Consider the following 18,381-nt stretch of genomic DNA (forward strand, 5'->3'; position numbering starts at 1 on the left):
GGGTGGGTGGGAGGGAGGAAATCTCCATGTTGGGTCTTAGATGCCTGGGTCCATCCATTTGCACGTTATATCCTGTCTACTCATTTTTAAAAGTAATTTTTAAGTATATTTATTTATTATATATAAACTGTAGTTGTCTTCAGACGCACCAGAAGAGGGCATCAGATCTCATTACAGATGGTTGTGAGCCACCATGTGGTTGCTGGGAATTGAACTCAGAACCTCTGGAAGATCAGTCAGTGCTCTTAACCACCGAGCCATCTCTCCAGCCCTGTCTACTCATTTTTAAACTAATATCCCCCTCACTCCCAGGAACTGGAGTAATCTTCACTTTGAAAGTAGAAAGATAGGCCATCTATCAAAGGTGAAATGATTGCCGGTCATTGTAGACACTCAGTCACCTTGGTGTTGCAGCAACTACATGAATTTAGCCAATATCTGTGCGAGAGAGGATGATGTCAACAGCCTGAGGCTGGTCAGTTAATGACCCTAGACTCAGTCCAGTGACCTTGTGGGTCAGTTATTTCCCTAGTCCCTTTTCTCAGGCTGTACTCCAGGTCTACCAGTTGGATTTAACACCCGGCCACTGTTGTCATGTTTGCCGGTGGCGTGGGAGTTAACAGTCACAGCCGTTAGGAAGGATGTTCCAGAGAAGCGAGGGAAGAGCTTGTTTGGCAGTGCTGCCTGGAGTTTTAGGTCTAAGCCCAGTTCAGAGCAACAGTCCCCATTCCTTGCTACACCATTGCTCAGAAAATGGGCATTAAGTTCCGGTATGGAATTGGGGCACAGTTTTAGATAAATTGAGGGGATAGAGGCCAGGGACCGGATGCTCTTCTAGAGCACTGGGTTTGGTTCCCGACACCCACATTGGGACAGATGCTCAAAATCACCTGTAACTCCACGTCCAGGGAATCTGACGCCCTCTTCTGGCCTCTACTGGAAATGTAGTCACATGCCATTCACAAATACATGCATATAAAATAAAAATAACTTTTAAAAAATCAAATACATTTCATGTAAAAGACAGTATGTGTAATTAAGTAATCCTTATTATTAACCAGCCACTAAGTAGATAAAGCCCAAAATACTTTATTTATTACGGTGTCTTTTGGCATGCCATGTTCCTATTAAGGTGTCTTTTGGCATGCTATGTTCCTCCACCTCCGGCTTTTATTCTGAGTGAGAGAAGACGCACTGGAGGATCTTGTGTAGAGCAGCCACAGTCTCACCCTCTTTAGCAGGAGCACAAGGCTTCTATTTAGGATCAGACAGGAGGGAACGGGGAAGACTCGAATCCGGAGACTGTTAGACTGATCCAGTCCTGAGACAGATGTGATTAGTGGAGGCCATGGCACTAATCAGAAGCGATCATATATTCTGGAGGTCTTGTTGACGGAATTTATGTCAGCAAAGCAAGACAGTCAACATCTTTGGAAGATAAAGTCATTGAGGACAGAGGGGATGGCTGGGAGGAACAGGTGGCTGAGGTAGACTAGTTGAAGGGAGCTGGAGATGTCACTAGACATTCAAGTCCAGATCACGAGTCTGGAGTTAGGCATCAGGGAGCATAAGCTGTGTAAAGCCATGTGCTTGGATGAGATTGCCTAGTGTGTGTAGGTGGTCAGGACTGGGTGTCCAAGCACGGCCTCTGAGTGCACCATGGATATGGGCGAGAGCACATGTCCTTGTGGTTAGGATGGGCTTTTTCAAAGAATTGCAGCCAGCACTCAGGAAGCTGACTCAGGGAGAGGATGACTACAGTACTTATGTATATATTGAAGCATTGTCTCAACCCCCTCCCCATTAAAAGGAAAAAAAAGAAGGCAATCCCTGCAAACATTTGCAAACCTGGACAATATTTTAGAAGCTATAAATCTGAAGAACGCTCTGCAATGTCCTTAGCTAGCGTGGAAGTTTAAATTGAGATCTACTAAATGACTAGCAGACATGTTTGTTAGTAAAAGAATAAACTTTAAATGAGCTGCAGGGAGGTTTCCTTACCCGAGCCACTGCCTTTCCCGGGGATGTGAGACACTGATAAACAGTGAAGATGTCGATGTGGCTCTGGGCTAGCCTGTGTACCAGCTGCCTTGTTATAGGACAGTATGGAGCCTGTGTCTGCATTTTACCTTTTGATTGACTAGCTTAACCAAACCACTCTGCAGTCTGTGAGGAAGACAGTCTACTGGGTAATCTGGCTGAAATATAGCTGTATCCCGAGCAAGGAGTCAGCCACTTAGGTGCGTTTTTGTTACTTTTGCCACTCATATTAAATGTCCAGCATTCGCTTGCTGCTGTTATGTTGTAACAGCACGAACACTTAGACTTCAGTGAGGTATTCATTTCCAAAGCATGCCTTTTAAAGGGGAAGAGACAAGGGCCACCATAACTCCTAGTAGGAGGCAGATAGTGCCTTCACTAATGACCCCGCCTTCGCTTCAGTTCCCTCTAGGTCAGATCAAACTCTGGGAGGCTAAGGTGGAGGAAGTGGACAGGTCCTGTGACTCGGATGAGGACTATGAAACCAGTGGACGCTGTCTGCTGTCCACTCACTACACCATCATTGTCCACCCCAAGGACCAGGGCCCCACTTACCTGCTCATCGGATCTAAGCACGAGAAGGTATTTAACGTCTTCGAGGGTCGTCTAAAGTCACTCAGACGTTATACTTCAGGTCCTGAGGGGTTTCGGGCCAATTTTATAGAAATAAGAACAAATCTTTGGGCAGAATATAAAAGCCTTTTAATTTCTGTTTTCTGAGATTTTTACCTCTCTGGAAATAACCCTCACCTAAACATGCCAGACTTCGATCTATTGGTAAAAGTTGAGTCAAGATCAAAATTAATGGTGTCTGTGGGAGACAGAAGCTTCTTCTGTGTAGAAGTGTGAGCTTCACAGACTGGGCATGCCTGGTTCAGTCTTTGTTTTTTTTCCATTAAAAACTGTGGTTTAGAGACAACAAAAAGTGAATAATTATATTTGCTATATGTATATAGCTATGTATGATAAATGAAGGATCACAAATTGATGGGAAATAAATGAATTGTGTATTTATTATATGTAGTATTATATGTTGTATTTTGATGAAATTAGCTATTAAAGAAAACATAATTTTTCATTTTACACAATTGTCAAAAATTAATTTCCAGATGAATCTGAAGAGCTAAAAGAATTTGATGATTTTTTTTTCTTTAAAAAGCTTTTATTTCTGAATTGAAAGTGCTTTCTAAGAAAAAGACACAATGTAAGAAAATACAGTGGCAGTGGTGGAGAAAGTCTAGAAATCTGAAACCCAGGGCTTAGCAACAAGGGCTTGCTGCTCTGGCACAGGACGCAGTTTGGGTTCTCAGCACTCACTCGGACACTTACAACCCCCACAGTCATAGGAATTCTGGTCTCAGGGGCTCCAAGGTTAAGAGGCACACAAGGGATACACTTACATACATGCAAGCAAAATGCTTATGCACATGAAATAAAATGTAAATATTAAAATTTATATCAACTAAGATTATAAATGCAATTGGGATGTATTATAAAAGCTCAGAATATTCCATGTGTGGCTACTGTTTCTTGAACATACAAACAATAATGTCTTAGTGTTTGGTGGTTGTGTTTGAACACATGTAGCAGGCAAAGTCCTCTGTAGGTGTCTTTATCTTTACAGTTACTCTTGCAAGAGGTGGCTTTATTTCCACTTACAGAGAAAGCAGAAACACTGGCCTGTTGAGATTTAGACCAATTTCTCTGACTCCAGAATCCAGGCTCTCAAACATTTCCATTTACTGTTTCCTGTTTGAATTTTTTTAAATTACATTTCCAATAAAAGAAAAAAAGTGCACTTAAAAACTTACTAGGGCAGTTAACTATGAATAAATAGAATTTTTATTTTTTTTTATAATCAAAGAGATAGAAAGTGTGAAAAATGACAAGGTTTCCAGTGATCAAAGATTTGAAAACCTTTGAAAGACACCCTCGAGTGGGGAAAGCACTCACTTGGGTCTGGAGGGGACGTGAGGGCCTGAGACGCACTGGAAGCCCCCGCAGCCTCCACTGGATGCGTGTCTCCAGTCCTGGAGTCCAGTTTCTCATCATGACCCTTCTTATTTTCCAAGATTATACACTAGGGAGGTCACAGTGGTGGGAGACGGCTCATCACACTCAGCAGGGTCTGGATTTGATCCCAGAAGTTTCTTTAAAAGGAAGATCATACGAAAAAAATTATCATAAATTAATTGGCTATATTATTTTAAAATTTTTATTTCAGAAATATTTTAAAGATAGAAAACAATATAACAAATGCCCTTCTTAACTAACAGGTATTAGATGGGGCAATATCTGAAAAATTAGTAATGCTAAGTATTAATAAAATGCGGAAATTATAACAGTCTGCTTCAGTATAGTATCAACTATTATAAAACTTTAGTCTACATACCAGGTGGTAGTGGCACACGCCTTTAATCCCAGCACTTGGTAGGTAGAGGCAAGTGGATCTCTGAGTTTGAGGTCAGCCAGCTTTACAGAGTGAATTCCAGGAGAGCCAGGACCACACAGAGAAACCCTGTCTTGAAAAACAAAAAAAAAAAAACAAAAAAAAAATCAATCTACATATTTATTTCTACAGAGGAAAAACAGAAGTTGAAAAACTGGGCATTATTTTCTTTATTAATTTTTAAAAATATTTCTTCAGTATTTTGTACGTACTACTTTGATAGTAAGGTTTTAAATTGGCTAGACTTTGTTGTATTTCTCGGAATATAAGGATTACACATCCTAAAGTAACTTTAACTAGCTCTGTTTATTCTAGGCTCTTAACACGTATTGCACTCCTTAATTTTACCAGGCTTTTCTAAGAAGCGTTGGTAGAACAGTGAAAACTGAGCGTGGTTCAAGAGACTGAAGTGGTTTCTTTTCTGCCTCAAGGTTTTTGTTTGTTGCTGTTATGTTTACTGTTTTTTTGCAGGTGAACGGGACATCTCGGCTAACGTTTCTGTTAACATGTTCTCTTTCTGAAGGAAGCTTGGCTTTATCACCTCACTGTTGCAGCCGGAAGCAACAATGTAAATGTTGGATCGGAATTTGAACAGCTGGTGTGCAAACTGCTAAACATAGACGGCGAGCCCTGTAAGTCCCTAAGCACATAGGCTTTGAAGTTGATAAAGCCGATTCTCAAACCCTTAGCCTAACTGGGGCTCCACGATGTGGATAACTCTTTCCCTGTGGCCTGGCCACCTCGCCTTTGCTTGTTCTCAGACTCCGGGAGCCTCTGCAGCCGCCGTGCTCTCTCCCGTCATTCCCTCTGCCTTTGCCTCTGCCAGCATTGCTTCCCGTGTCTGGGGTGCCCCACCCTGACACCTCTCTGTAACATGATGAAACCCTGCTTAGCCTTCGACGATCCCTCAGCCAAGCCTGCTCAGTGCAGTCTGACTTCAGAAGGTGCTTCATCAGTGTTGAAATTAAGCCCCAACTCACCTCTCCATTTAACCCTTTTCTAGCATTTTTAGCTTGGCATTGGCGTTAATCTTAAACTATGGTGTATCATTGCATCTGTTACTGTTGTATTAACAAGCAGCCAAGTGTTTGATTGGGTAGGAAGGTACGAGAAGTTACTTACTTTGGGCCTGCACCTTGAGGGACATGGCAGGACGCTGAGGTGACTACTGATCACATCGATTTCTCCTTTTTCTTCACTCCAGAGCCCCAGTGATCAGGGTGGGTCTCCCTTCTGTGTTCAGCCATCTGGAAACGCCTCACAGATGAGCCGACAGGCAGATTTCTGAATCTTGTCCCATTGAGGTTCAAGATGAGCTGTCCCATAAGGTTTTCCATTGAGACTCTAGAGTCTGTCCCGTGATTTCTGTACGGAGACCAATGACAAGTATTTAGGTAGTGATAGGGTGGAGCCCGGGACCTGGCGCATGCGCGGCACATACCCTGCTGCACGCCCAGCCGCGGCATTGGGATTCAAGGATTGATCTCAGGAGTGACTTCAGGTTGCTCTCGGTCCCTCCCAAGATCCTTGATGTTGAAGTTACATTCCACCTCTTGGCATCTGTAAGCGACAAGATGCCATGTCGAATTTTGACAGCTGAGTCAGTCAGTACTCTGCTCCTTTCATTCCGCCCGAAGAGAAACTTGGAACCGCAGGGGCCTGCGGGTGACAGAAAAGAGCATTGCTGGGAGGGTTGTGTTTTGTTTTTGTTTGTTTGGTTTGGTTTTTCTGACCCTTGGGAGGAAGTGAGCCAGGTCCGAATGAGCTGGAGACCAGGCAGCCAAACGCATGGGTCCTCTTGGCTAACAGGCAAGAGAACCTCCTCTGCTCACGCGCGCTTCTTCTGTCTTCAGCCTCCCAGATATGGAGACATCCCGTGCTGTGTCACAGCAAGGAAGGAATCCTGTCCCCTCTGACCACCTTGCCTTCGGAAGCTCTGCAGACAGAGGCCATTAAGCTGTTTAAGGTGAAATTCTTACTCGTTGACAAGTCGTGTAATTAACTGAATGCAATCATTTGTTCCAACGTTTGACTCTTAGAAAGTTCAAGCTGTGATGGTGATGATGACGATATGGTGGTGGTGGTGGTGGTGATGGTGGTGGTGGTGGTGGTGGAGGTGGTGGTGGTGGTGGTGGAGGTGGTGGTGATGGTGGTGGTGGTGATGGTGGTGGTGGTGGTGGTGGAGGTGGTGGTGGTGGTGGTGGAGGTGGTGGTGGTGGTGGAGGTGGTGGTGGTGATGGTGGTGGTGGTGGTGGAGGTGGTGGTGGTGATGGTGGTGGTGGTGGTGGAGGTGGTGGTGGTAGTGGTGGTGGTGGTGGTGGTGGTGGTGGTGGTGGAGGTGGTGATGGTGGTGGTGGTGGTGGTGGTGGTGGTGGTGATGGTGGTGGTGATGGTGGTGGTGGTGGTGGTGGTGGTGGAGGTGGTGGTGGTGATGGTGGTGGTGGTGGTGGTGGAGGTGGTGGTGGTGGAGGTGGTGGTGGTGGTGGTGGTGGTGGTGGAGGTGGTGATGGTGGTGGTGGTGGTGGTAGTGGTGGTGATGGTGGTGGTGGTGGAGGTGGTGGTGGTGATGGTGGTGGTGGAGGTGGTGGTGGTAGTGGTGGTGGTGGTGGTGGTGGTGGTGGTGGTGGTGGTGGTGGTGGAGGTGGTGGTGGAGGTGGTGGTGGTGGTGGTGGTGGTGGTGGAGGTGATGGTGGTGGTGGTGATGGTGGTGGTGGTGGTGATGGTGGAGGTGGTGGTGGTGGTGGTGGTGGAGGTGGTGATGGTGGTGGTGGTGATGGTGGTGGTGGTGGTGATGGTGGAGGTGGTGGTGGTGGTGGTGGTGGAGGTGGTGATGGTGGTGGTGGTGGTGGTGGTGGTGATAGTGGTGCTGATGATAGAACTGAGCACTCTTCCACTAAGCTATACCTCCAGCCTTGCTGTCTTTTGGAGAACACGTAGGATGAGGAGACTCCTTCATGAGGAAAGGAAAGGAAAACATGCGAATTTTAAGGAGGGCAATGGAAGGAATTTAACAGGCCCAAGTTGAACTTTACCGTGAAAATGAGAAGGTTAAAATGAATGGCTGACCGGTGAGATGGATATGTCTCAAAGCTGTTATTAGAGACCACAGTGTAATTGTTGTGTCTTCCAGACAAAGTGACGCCCACTCCGGATTTCTTTTCAATTGGAGTTACCATAATATGTCTTTTTTTCATTGTTTTAGACGGAAACCTATTGCTAAAAAACTCAGAATGGCTATGGTCTGATTGTTTCTCACGCCGGTGTATTTATTCTTTCCCATCCAGACCTGCCAGCTCTTTATCAACGCTGCGGTCGACTCCCCCGCCATCGACTACCACGTCTCCCTAGCTCAGAGCGCTCTGCAGGTCTGCCTGACGCATCCCGAACTACAGAGCGAAATCTGCTGTCAGCTCATTAAGCAGACGAGACGGAGACACCTGCAGAATCAGCCAGGACCGCTGCAGGTGCGTGCGGATGCATGCATGCGCGTGCAGTCTGAAACGATTGCTTCTGGTCCTGAGTCATCTGAAACTACAACAGGATGGATGGAAGATGGCCACTGATAGTTTGATGTATATCCTATAGGATCACTTGTCTATTGTATGCTTCTATAGAAGTGCATATACATTATAAACTCCCGCTGGAGCATAATTGTGCACATTACCTTGTAAAACCACAGAATATAATCACTTCTCCCATGTCGTTAAACATGCTTTAGAAACTAAAAATCTTTTTAGTGGTCATGTTAGGGGCTGTAGCGATGGTTTGGAGTACAGACTGCTCTTCCTGAGGACCAGAGTTCAGTTCCCAGCACCCGAAGCAGGCAGCTCACAACCGCCTCTGATGCCAGGAGCTTTTCTCTCTCAGCTCCCTGAGCAGTGAACAAATCCGCCGTCCTTGTTCAGCAGGGTCGAGCCCCACCCAGCCCTGTTCAGCGGCACACAAACTATATCCTTCCCAAACTATATCCTTCCAGGAAATCTCTCCTGGCGCCCCCAGCCATTGCCTATGTGTTATAAAAAATAATTCATGATATTATCTTTTATTATAATTTTCTGTGGGTTTATATAAACTCTTTCTACTAGATTAGACTTCTCCAGGACAAGACCTATCTTCCTCACCTTTTTAATGAAAGATTCCTAAAGATACTGGTGTTGTAACTTGTTTAATGAGAAAAAAAAATACATCGAAAAGAGCACAGAGGGCTAGAGAGATGGCTCAGTGGTTAAGAGCACTGACTGCTCTTCCAGAGGTCCTGAGTTCAATTCCCAGAAACCACATGGTGGCTCTCAACCATCTGTAATGGGTTCTGATGCCCTCTTCTGGTGTGTCTAAAGACAGCAACGCTGTACTCACATATATACAGTAAATAAATTAAAAAAAAAAAAGAAAACCAAAATTAAAAAAGAAAAAGATAAGAGCACAGAAAAGAGAACAAAGGGGAAAAAAATCACACATGACCCTGCCATCCAAACCAATCGTGTCGGTATTTTATACTTTTTTCTTACATATGTATGTATAATGAAGGCATTGGGGTTGGAGTATATGGCTTTTAGTTTTAGTTTTCTGCTATTTTGTAATCCACTTTTCTCAAAGTTATGTTAAATAGATAAGCAAAAACCATACAAGAGCAATAGAGACTGAGGTCCCCAGTCTGTGTGTGGTGTCAGAGAGAGCTGCCGGACCTTTAATTCAGTGTAAGTGCTCTGCAGAGATCGTGTGTGTGTGTGTGTGTGTGTGTGTGTGTGTGTGTGTGTGTGTGTGTGTGTCTGTGTAGCTGGCCTGGTCTCTAACGAACGATTCTTCCCTTACCCAGGGCTGGCAGCTCTTGGCACTCTGCGTTGGACTCTTCCTTCCCCACCATCCTTTCCTGTGGCTTCTCCAGATCCATCTACAAAGGAATGCAGATTCCAGGTGTGCAGAACACTACCCAGCCGAACTATTTATGTGGCCTCGAAAGCCTATGAAAATCATAAGTATTTAATAACCTGCCAGGTATATTCTCCAAGGAGTGCGGGGAAGCAAATATTGGGGCAGGAAGCCTTTGGATGTCAGTTTTCCTAGAGCCTAGAAAACATTCCCTTTGTCATGTTAAGTAAGTTATACAAGACTGCTAGGAAAACCAGGAAGATCTGACAAAGAACATTCTGAAGTGAAAAAAGGTCATGAAGTGTGAATGTCTTGCATTCCTGGGTAAAAGCAACTGTTTGCTTTCTGAGTTTCCCTCCCCATTGATTTATCCGACATACAAACTGGAGTCTTTCTGTGAAAGTCTTCTTCCCCTCATGGTCTCCTTTTGTTTTGAAATTGTATTCACATTGCTTGTTTTTGTTTTGTTCCTGTTGGTGTTGTTGGTTTATTCTCTTGAAAGAGACATTCAAAGACCGTTATTAGAACGATCTTTTTAGACTAGGGGCTAGGGCAGTTGGCCCAGGCTTTTCCAGGTTCTGAGAGAGGTTTACTGGGAGGTGTTTTCATTTGCTGATTGGTGGTGCTGGGGATGAAAGACAGGGCCTTGTAGAATGCTGTGAGCTCTCTACCATCGGAAGCACACCCTGCAGAGAGGGTCATGTGAGGTCCAGAATATACATGGTGAGTAGCAGAAGCACCAGGCAACAAAAAGCAGCTGGGAACAAGAGGAAAATACCCCTTCCCTAGAGAAGCTGTGACCAAGGTCATGTGACTGTTGTCACCACTGAGCCGCTGACCAATGGTTGCACCACTGAGTCTGTCTCTCCAGAGCACTTAAGTATAAGTGTATTTAGAAATGCCATTTTCTCGGAACAGAATAAAATTTATGTTTGATTTTATGCTATACACAAATTGGGGCAGCTAAAATCCTGATCCCGCTTATCAATTTATGTCCCCGAGTGTGTTCGCTCCGTGTACTGGTTACAAGATGTGAGTTGGTTTCATGGAGGCATTTTTCTTACCTTGTTTAACAGTGAAAACAGTCTGCATGCTCTTCAAGAGAGATAGCTGGGGCAGCAGGGGGGTGGGGGGTGCATGGGGGGGGGGGACTTAGTGCTTGCCTGAGCCTGAGGCCTGGGGGCAGTGCGGAGAGCTCTGCCCTGCAGTTTTGTAGTAACATACTATTCCCTATGTGTTATCTTCTTTCAGTTTGTTAGCACAGTGATTACATACTGACCGTATAATTGTTGGTAACTTAAAATTCAGCGTGTGATTATAGCAATGGAGAAAGATTGAGGGAAAAAAAAAACTTTATGAGGATGTCCAAGTCTGTTGCAAAATTAAAGAAACCGGACTCCAGTAAGCATTTAACAGCTTGATATCACTATGAAAGCTGTATACATTAGAGTGTCTTAATTAACTTTATTCTTAGATTTTTTTTTATTGGTCGTTTTACACTACAGGACAGAATTTGGGAAATATGCCATTTACTGCCAACGATGTGTAGAAAGAACACAGCAAAACGGAGACCGAGAGGCCAGACCATCCAGGATGGAGATCCTCTCCACACTTCTTCGAAACCCCTACCATCATTCCCGGCCCTTCAGCATACCCGTGCACTTCATGAATGGGATCTACCAGGTGAGGGTGCCTGCAAAAGGACCAGGTCTCTGAAGCAAGCTGACGTGAGAAACAAATTTCTGTTGAACAAAATCCGGGAATGCTTGGGCCTGCAGTGTAGCGAACCCATCACTGACAAGGCACAGGGGAGCTTCTCCTCTTAGACTCCTCAAGTCTCAGGAATTTCCTGGTGGTACACTCCCAGGTTCTTCTAGTTCTCTGTCCAGATGTTCACTTGTTACATTGTATGTTGCAAAGCTAGCAGTTACTCTTCCTACCCATAAACCCTTCATCCCGAGTTCAAGTCCTAGACCACACAGTTACAAGTTGTCCCTTACAGCCACTCAACTTGGCATACCTCATGCCAGATAAACGCACACACACCAAATAAAAACGTAAATGGTTTCTTTTTTAAAGAATGAATATTAAATACACAAAGGTGCTCATTGATTTAAATGAATGTATTTCCCTTCATATACTTATTGGCTGCATATTATACTGTATTTCTTAGCTTACTTCTGGTGGGTAAGCCTAATGAATGTCTCTACACTGTATTTGGAGTTGTCAAATTCAGTTTTGGATTTCTCTCTGTCTGTTGACTGAAGTTGACATTTCTGAACTCTTATAGCAAGCTGACTACTGAAGTCATCTTGTTTTCTCCAGCGGAGCGCTGCACGGGCCGTCCAAGTGCCCACAGAGCACATGACCATTCAGTAGTCAGATATCGAGGGCCCAGCTTCCTCAAGGCCTGCCCAGTGGCTGTGGTTTGCATTAAGAGTCTTGTTCCCTTTGGCCAGGTAGTTGGCTTCGACGCATCCACTACAGTGGAAGAATTTTTGAACACTTTGAACCAGGACACAGGAATGCGGAAGCCAGTGCAATCCGGATTCGCACTGTTCACAGATGACCCTTCTGGCAGGGACCTGGAGCACTGTCTTCAGGGAAATATCAAGGTGAAACTTAGTTCTTCAACAGAGCCACATTGAGCAATCAGCAGAACTCACTAGTCTGCCAGTTTAGCGCAGGAATTTTCCCGAAATGTAAGAAACATGATCAGCACATTTTTTTTTTTTTTTTAAAGTGCCAAACTTTGGCAAAGCTGTAGAATTCTTTTCTTTTTTTCCTTTTTTGGGGGGTTGGACATAGAATTTTTAAAATACCACCTGTGAATACAAACTCTGCATTAATAGAAGAAAAAGAGCCATAATGGTTATGATACTCTAAATATTAGGGAACTAGGAATGGTGAACCAGCAAGATGGCTCATGGGTAAAGGTGTTTGTGGCCAAGCCTGACAAACCCTGAGGTGAATCCCTGGAACCCACATGGTGGAAGGAGAGAACTGACTCCCACAAGATGCCCTTTGACCTCCATGCATGTATGTGCATACAAATACAAAACAAACAAAACAGTGAAGATGTGGAAGGTCCCTCCCCCTTCATTCATCACAGTGGGTTTCAGTATCCTAAGGGTTAAGTGGAATCCTGGGGGGTTGGGAGATAGGGGTGGGGGTTGGGAGATAGGGGTGGGGGGTTGGGAGATAGGGGTGGGGGTTGGGAGATAAGGGTGGGGGTTGGGGGATAGGACACAGATATGGCTTCTGCTCTCTGGGATCTAAAGTGTGCTCAGAGAAGAACAGATTTATAGTCCGAGAACCTCACCACAGATTGAAGGTGGCACGTGTTTTAAGAGGGTTGTGACCGCATGGAGGGTCATTTCAGAGTTGGGCCTATGGGAGATGCAACTGCAGTGGGGTAGGAAAAGAAACAGTGAAAATAAAGAGATACTTTAAACATCTTTTTTAGCTCACGGTATAAAACAGCAACAAAACCCACAAGGTTTTCATGGACTGATGGCAACTATTAGAAATATGGAATTACTCAACTGAGGGACCGAGGAGACATTGTCCTTTATTTTACAAGTGAGGAACCAGAGAGAAAGGTCTTTCCTACGCAGAGCAGCCAGCCCCAAGTGGCAAGCACTCTTATCTCAGACTTCTTTGGGGCACTTTGTTCCAATCTTGATAAACTCACAAGGTGGAAAAATTGCTTCTTCAGAGACCAAATCATGAAAAAAATCCCTGGAATCTCTTTGTTTCCAGCCACCATGCGGTCCTGCCTTAAGATTCCTTTCTGGGTAAAAATGCATGGCCACAGTCCAAAGTTAATGTGTGTCCAGCTCAAGCCTAGCAAAGAAACAATGTATAATTAAATCCTAAACTCGGAGCTCTTCGAAGCTAAAAATAAAAACACTGGCGCGAGTGTACAAACCGGAAGTTTTCAGCCCCACAGGTGCTCTAGGCATTTTAAAGCATTGATTTTAAAACTTCTGTGGCTCTCAGCTTTCTATTTCCTTTCTAGATCTGTGACATTATTTCTAAATGGGAACAGGCGTCCAAAGAACAGCAGCCGGGGAAGTTCGAGGGCAGCAGGACAGTCCGTCTGACTTACAAAAACAGGTGCGCATGCGCATGGGGAGCGGAGCTGAGCGAGGGGCTGTGTGCAGACCCTCGGGCTGACACATGGACACATGTGTGCTTACTTTTCTGTACTAATAGCTCTGTTCTGGGAGAAACTGCCACATGAGACCTTGTTTCTAAAGCTTACTCTTCCCTGGTCCAGTCTCTCTTCTCTGGGTTCTATTTCTTTCTCCCACCCTCCCCCATCCACCCCTTCGCCTTTTCCTGTAAGTTGGTCGCTTAGATGCTCAAGGTAAGATGGTGTAGTGCTGTTAGGAACAGTCCTTTGGAATTTCCTAGTTAATAAGGGTGGCAGTGGCTAAGCGTAGCTCCTTCCTAGCAAATCTGTCAGTATAAATCAAGCTAGTGCAGCTTCATAGAAGCACAGGACAGAGTCCCACCCAGGCTGGAGCCATCTCTGCAGTGTTGATACTTAGGGGCTGACAGTGGAAACTTTAAAAACTGGATCTGAAAGGGTGGTTAACGTCCGTGGAGGGAGGCTCATGGTCTGTGCGAAGGAAGTGCGAGCCTTCTCATCAGGTAAAATTATAACACACTTCAGCATGTGGTCAGAAACCCCATTTTCTTTCTTTTTTTAAATACTTTTCCTTAACCTTTCCTGGCAGAAGGTGCCATTGGGCTTTCCACCTTACATTAAATGGATCTCCAAAAAAAAAAAAAAAAAAAAAAAAAGGTTTTCTATTTGTTTTTTTAATCTCATAGCTCATAAATTAATCTATAAAACACCAGGCCAAGAGCCTGGTGGAATTACTGGCATAATGTTGAATTGTCTCAGATTGCTTTTGGAACATCTTCACAGACTTCATGTTGGGATGTAAGAAGTGTGGCGTTATAAACATAGAAGGAACATCACAACCTTTCATCTAGTTCAATATTTCTTCTGATAATTTATTCTGCAGAAATAACCACATAAATGGACAGGATATTCCAGGGTGGCCCAATATCTTCTTCCCTAATGTTAGAATAGTGACAGATATTGAGAGGGCTTGAATATTCACCAGTGGGAAAATGGCTGGATTGTGGTGATAGATTGATATTGTAGACTGCACCTTGCACACTCAGGCTCCAAGGGCTGGTGACCTCCACTTGAACAGACTCCTTTTATATGAACAATGCTAGTGGTCATCGGTCGGAGCCTCTTTATTCCGGAGCTCCTGAGCTGGGATGATTGCCCATCCTGTGGACAGCTAGGTGACCATGACGTGACGGTGCTGTAGTCTGCCGTCTGCTGCTCTGATAAATACCGCAGTTGAAAGCATCTTGAGGAAGAAGAGATTTCTTCTTATCCTATAGGTTATAGTCCGTCATCAAGGGAAGCCAGGCAGAAGCTCAATGCAAAGCTTGTGACATTGTTCACTGGCCCCTCCCAGGTTCTCACTCCGTACATCAGCTTTCTTCTAGGGCCCAGGGTTGCCACTGTTCACAGAGGGCTGAGCCCGCCTCCAGCAATGAACAATCAAGAACAATGCTCAGACCAGGTTTTCTCTTAAGTGTTTGACAGCCAAGTTGAGCCTTCGAGATTGGTACCCGTAGTCTTGGGCCTTTCACTCCTAGAGATCTGCGGCATCCTTTAAATAAGGGAGCGTGAGCGTTTTTGTTGAGATCAAGCTATGCCTGTCCTGAGTCACTCCATAGTGTGTAAGTGGTTTTCCAGGCTGCCCCTTGCCCATTTTGCAAGTAGCTAGGGACTCCTTTGAGGGTGTAAGGCGGCTGCACCTTTGAGTGGATCCTCAGACATCATGCCCAACATCACCCACACAGCACAGGCCAATAAATGACTTACTCCTGGGACTAGGAAGTGTGCCCCTGGGAATTTACTGAGGTGAATTGAGACTTTGGGGCATATTAAAATCATGTCGTGATAGTTCTGCTGCTATTTCTATGGATGTAACCTTTGTCTGTGGCTGTTTAGAGACGGGTAAAAGCAGCAGTCTAGAGGACTGCTAGAGCCTCCGGAAGTCTGCGTTTTTGCAGCTTTCTGGATAATTTGTGCACCCCTGAAGCCTGAGAAGGACGGATCTGATGGTTCACATTTTGCCGTCTCCATCTGTTGATCTCCTGGTGGTTATGTTGAAATTCTGTTTGACTTTGTTGAAACAAAATGGGAAGACCGCCATGTCTAAGACAGTTTCTAATAATTAACACCGTAGGATTGATTAGCACATTCCAATTCTGGTCACAAGGGCCAAGCTGGAACCAAAATGAAATTTAGGTGAAATGGACAAGGGCATTTGAAAAACCTAAAGATAAGAATAATGCCTTTAGGGCTGAAGAGATGACTCAGCGGTTAAAAGCACTGACTGCTCTTCCAGAGGTCCTGAGTTCAAATCCCAGCAACCACATGGTGGCTCACAACCATCTACAATGAGATCTGATGCCCTCTTCTGGTGTGTCTGAGGACAGCTACAGTGTACTTACATATAATAAATAAATAAGTCTTTTAAAAAAATAATGCCTTTAAGGCCTCGCCACTAGAAAAGGCCAAGGCTGAGATGGCAGCATGTTGGGGCCACATTGTTTAAACAACAGTCACTCCAAACACGAGGATTGGTGTTTATATGGGTCCGAAAAGCCCGGAGAGCCATGGCTAGGAGAAAGAACGCTGTTCTAAACATGGCCACGCTTTGGCATGTTTCTAGATAGCTTAGACAATGAGCCCTAACTCCCAGTGACACAATGGGGTGGGAACCAGCTGTGACCTGTCGAACCCCCAGGGATCTGATTCTTCCTCTGCCAACTTGCTTTGTAATGACTAAAACACTGATTTTCCTTCATCGTGGAATCTTGAGTTTATATTTAGCAAGTTATGGAATTTTAATTATTTGGACTCAGGGATCAAAGGACTAATTAATTGCCTTTGAACATGCTCTCAGACACAATCACTTGGAAACTAGTATGTGAAGTCTAACTTGCATGAAAAGGCTCTTACTTGATTTGCTTTCTTGCTTGCAAAAGTCAAGGTGTGGTTTTGAACAAAGCAGACTGGCAAAGGTTCCAGCCGGGAGCACTCTTCTTCCTCCTCCTTGAAATCAAAGTGCAAACTGGTAACAGTTTGTAGTTGCTGTTTTCTGGAAGATAGTCTGACATTCCCCACTCCACAGTGAGCTAACCTTAGAGCACTCGAATCCATTGGCTCTTAAAGTGAAAGGGTCTTGAGAGATCATCTAGCTTAACCTGTTTCACATTTCAGAGATTCCAGAGTCAAGGGTTGTTCTTAATGATGGATCTCAGTGTGTAACCGAGGCTGGCCTGACTCCTGCATGTCTCCTGAGTGCAGGGATTACAGGTGTGCGCCACCATGCTGGCCTTCCTGCTTTGACATGCAGACTCCTCTTGCTCACCTTTGCAATGCTGTCCTTGTTCTCCAAAGCTTTGTCTGGCTGTTGTGGCCCAAGCTGTTTCTCATAGGAGTCTGAGCTCGCCCTTCCCACATGCTGCATTTCCTGACTGAGCCTGTCTGGGATTGGTTTTCCTGCGTTGCTGAAGCATCTCAACTTTCTTTCCCAGGCTGCACCTTGTGGGCATGCTGGACAGTGTAGAAAAGCCACCTGTCCCTTTCTCCCTGTAGACATAACACAGTCCCATCGTATTAGGAACTCCCAATGATCACACTTTCCCTGTGGGTCATGGGGATGAACCGTGGAGTTTTTCACTTGGAGAGAGGAAATGAGCCTGGTGTAAAGGCTTTGCTTTTCTGTGTCTTCTCTTGGTGCCACACCACTTTCCTGGTGACGTTTTGCCCAGATACATCTTCCTATCTGCCTAACAACTCTCTGTGTTTTGTGGATGGAAATGGGGCTGTGGGTGATTTCTAGAAGCAGCTGATTGTCAGCCAGGTTTGGCAGGAAGATGGTCAGAACTGGGTAGGATGAGCCTCGCAGAGAATGCCCGCCATATTTCTCCTCTCTCTCTCTCTCTCTCTCTCTCTCTCTCTCTCTCTCTCTCTCTCACACACACACACACACACACACACACACCTGAAGTCACACAGTCCTAACAACTACTTTACCAAGTCTCTCCTTCTCACTACTGTGTTGTCTCAACAGCATTCGGGCTTCACAGGGTGTTGCTTACCCGCCCCAGCGTCTCAGCACTTTGAGCATCCTAACACGTGTGGCTTATTCTGAAACCAGAACCCCACAGCACAGCGAGCATCACACCCAGCGTCCTGAGCCAGGCATGGTGGAGCATGCTTGTACTCAGGAGAATGAGATGGTGATATCACTTGAGGCCACTCAAGACCAGATTCAGCAACACAGAGACACCGTCATCTCAAAACAAGAGATCATGTCCTATTTCCACAAAAAAAATAAGAGTTTGTTGCTTTTGATCTTTCTAAAAATGCTCATATGCATGTGACCATAAATAAATAAATAAATAAATAAATAAATAAATAAAATAGACCTGAATGTACAAATATTATCTTTTAGACATCTGGTGAAAAGCCTCCCCTGACATTTTATGTTAATTGGAGTTGATTTTTAATTAAAATCCTCATGTCCTATTTAGCATGTCCAAGATGTTGAAAAAAGATGGTGTGTTGAAAGCTGGGTTTATTCAGTTTATTGGAATGAAAAGTTTGTTGCATCCTGCTTTCCTTACAGGGGTAAACTTAATGTCATTTGGCATTCTAAGCACTTCCTCCAGGACTGGCTTAGTTACTGTCCCATGATGAAAGACACCATGACCAAGGCAACTGTTATAAAAGAAAGCACTTAATTAGGGGCTGGTTACAGTTTCAGAGGCTTAGTCCATTGTCAGCATGGCTACAGGTGTGTCAGAGAAGAAGTAGCTAAAAGCTACATCTTTATCCTCCAGAAGAGAGAGAGAGAGAGAGAGAGAGAGAGAGAGAGAGAGAGAGAGAGAGAGAGAGAGAGAGAGGG

General features: G+C 44.8%; 1 protein-coding gene across 2 annotated transcripts in view; it reads left to right on the top strand.

Annotated features, from left to right (window-relative positions):
- PLEKHH2 (pleckstrin homology, MyTH4 and FERM domain containing H2) overlaps positions 1 to 18,381 on the top strand; it is a gene marked incomplete at its 5' end in the record, with an annotated part of 95,234 nt that overhangs the window by 60,863 nt on the left and 15,990 nt on the right. For both annotated transcript variants that reach the window (XM_080914729.1, XM_080914730.1), the window contains 8 exons: positions 2,443 to 2,622; positions 5,013 to 5,121; positions 6,343 to 6,455; positions 7,774 to 7,953; positions 9,306 to 9,403; positions 10,864 to 11,041; positions 11,818 to 11,973; positions 13,380 to 13,477. In XM_080914729.1, coding sequence (XP_080770855.1) covers positions 2,443 to 2,622; positions 5,013 to 5,121; positions 6,343 to 6,455; positions 7,774 to 7,953; positions 9,306 to 9,403; positions 10,864 to 11,041; positions 11,818 to 11,973; positions 13,380 to 13,477 — 1,112 coding nt within the window. The remainder of the gene's footprint in view (positions 1 to 2,442; positions 2,623 to 5,012; positions 5,122 to 6,342; positions 6,456 to 7,773; positions 7,954 to 9,305; positions 9,404 to 10,863; positions 11,042 to 11,817; positions 11,974 to 13,379; positions 13,478 to 18,381) is intronic.

Source organism: Micromys minutus (assembly GCF_963924665.1).
Source record: "Micromys minutus genome assembly, chromosome: 3".
In the NCBI taxonomy this organism is placed as follows: Eukaryota; Metazoa; Chordata; class Mammalia; order Rodentia; family Muridae; genus Micromys; species Micromys minutus.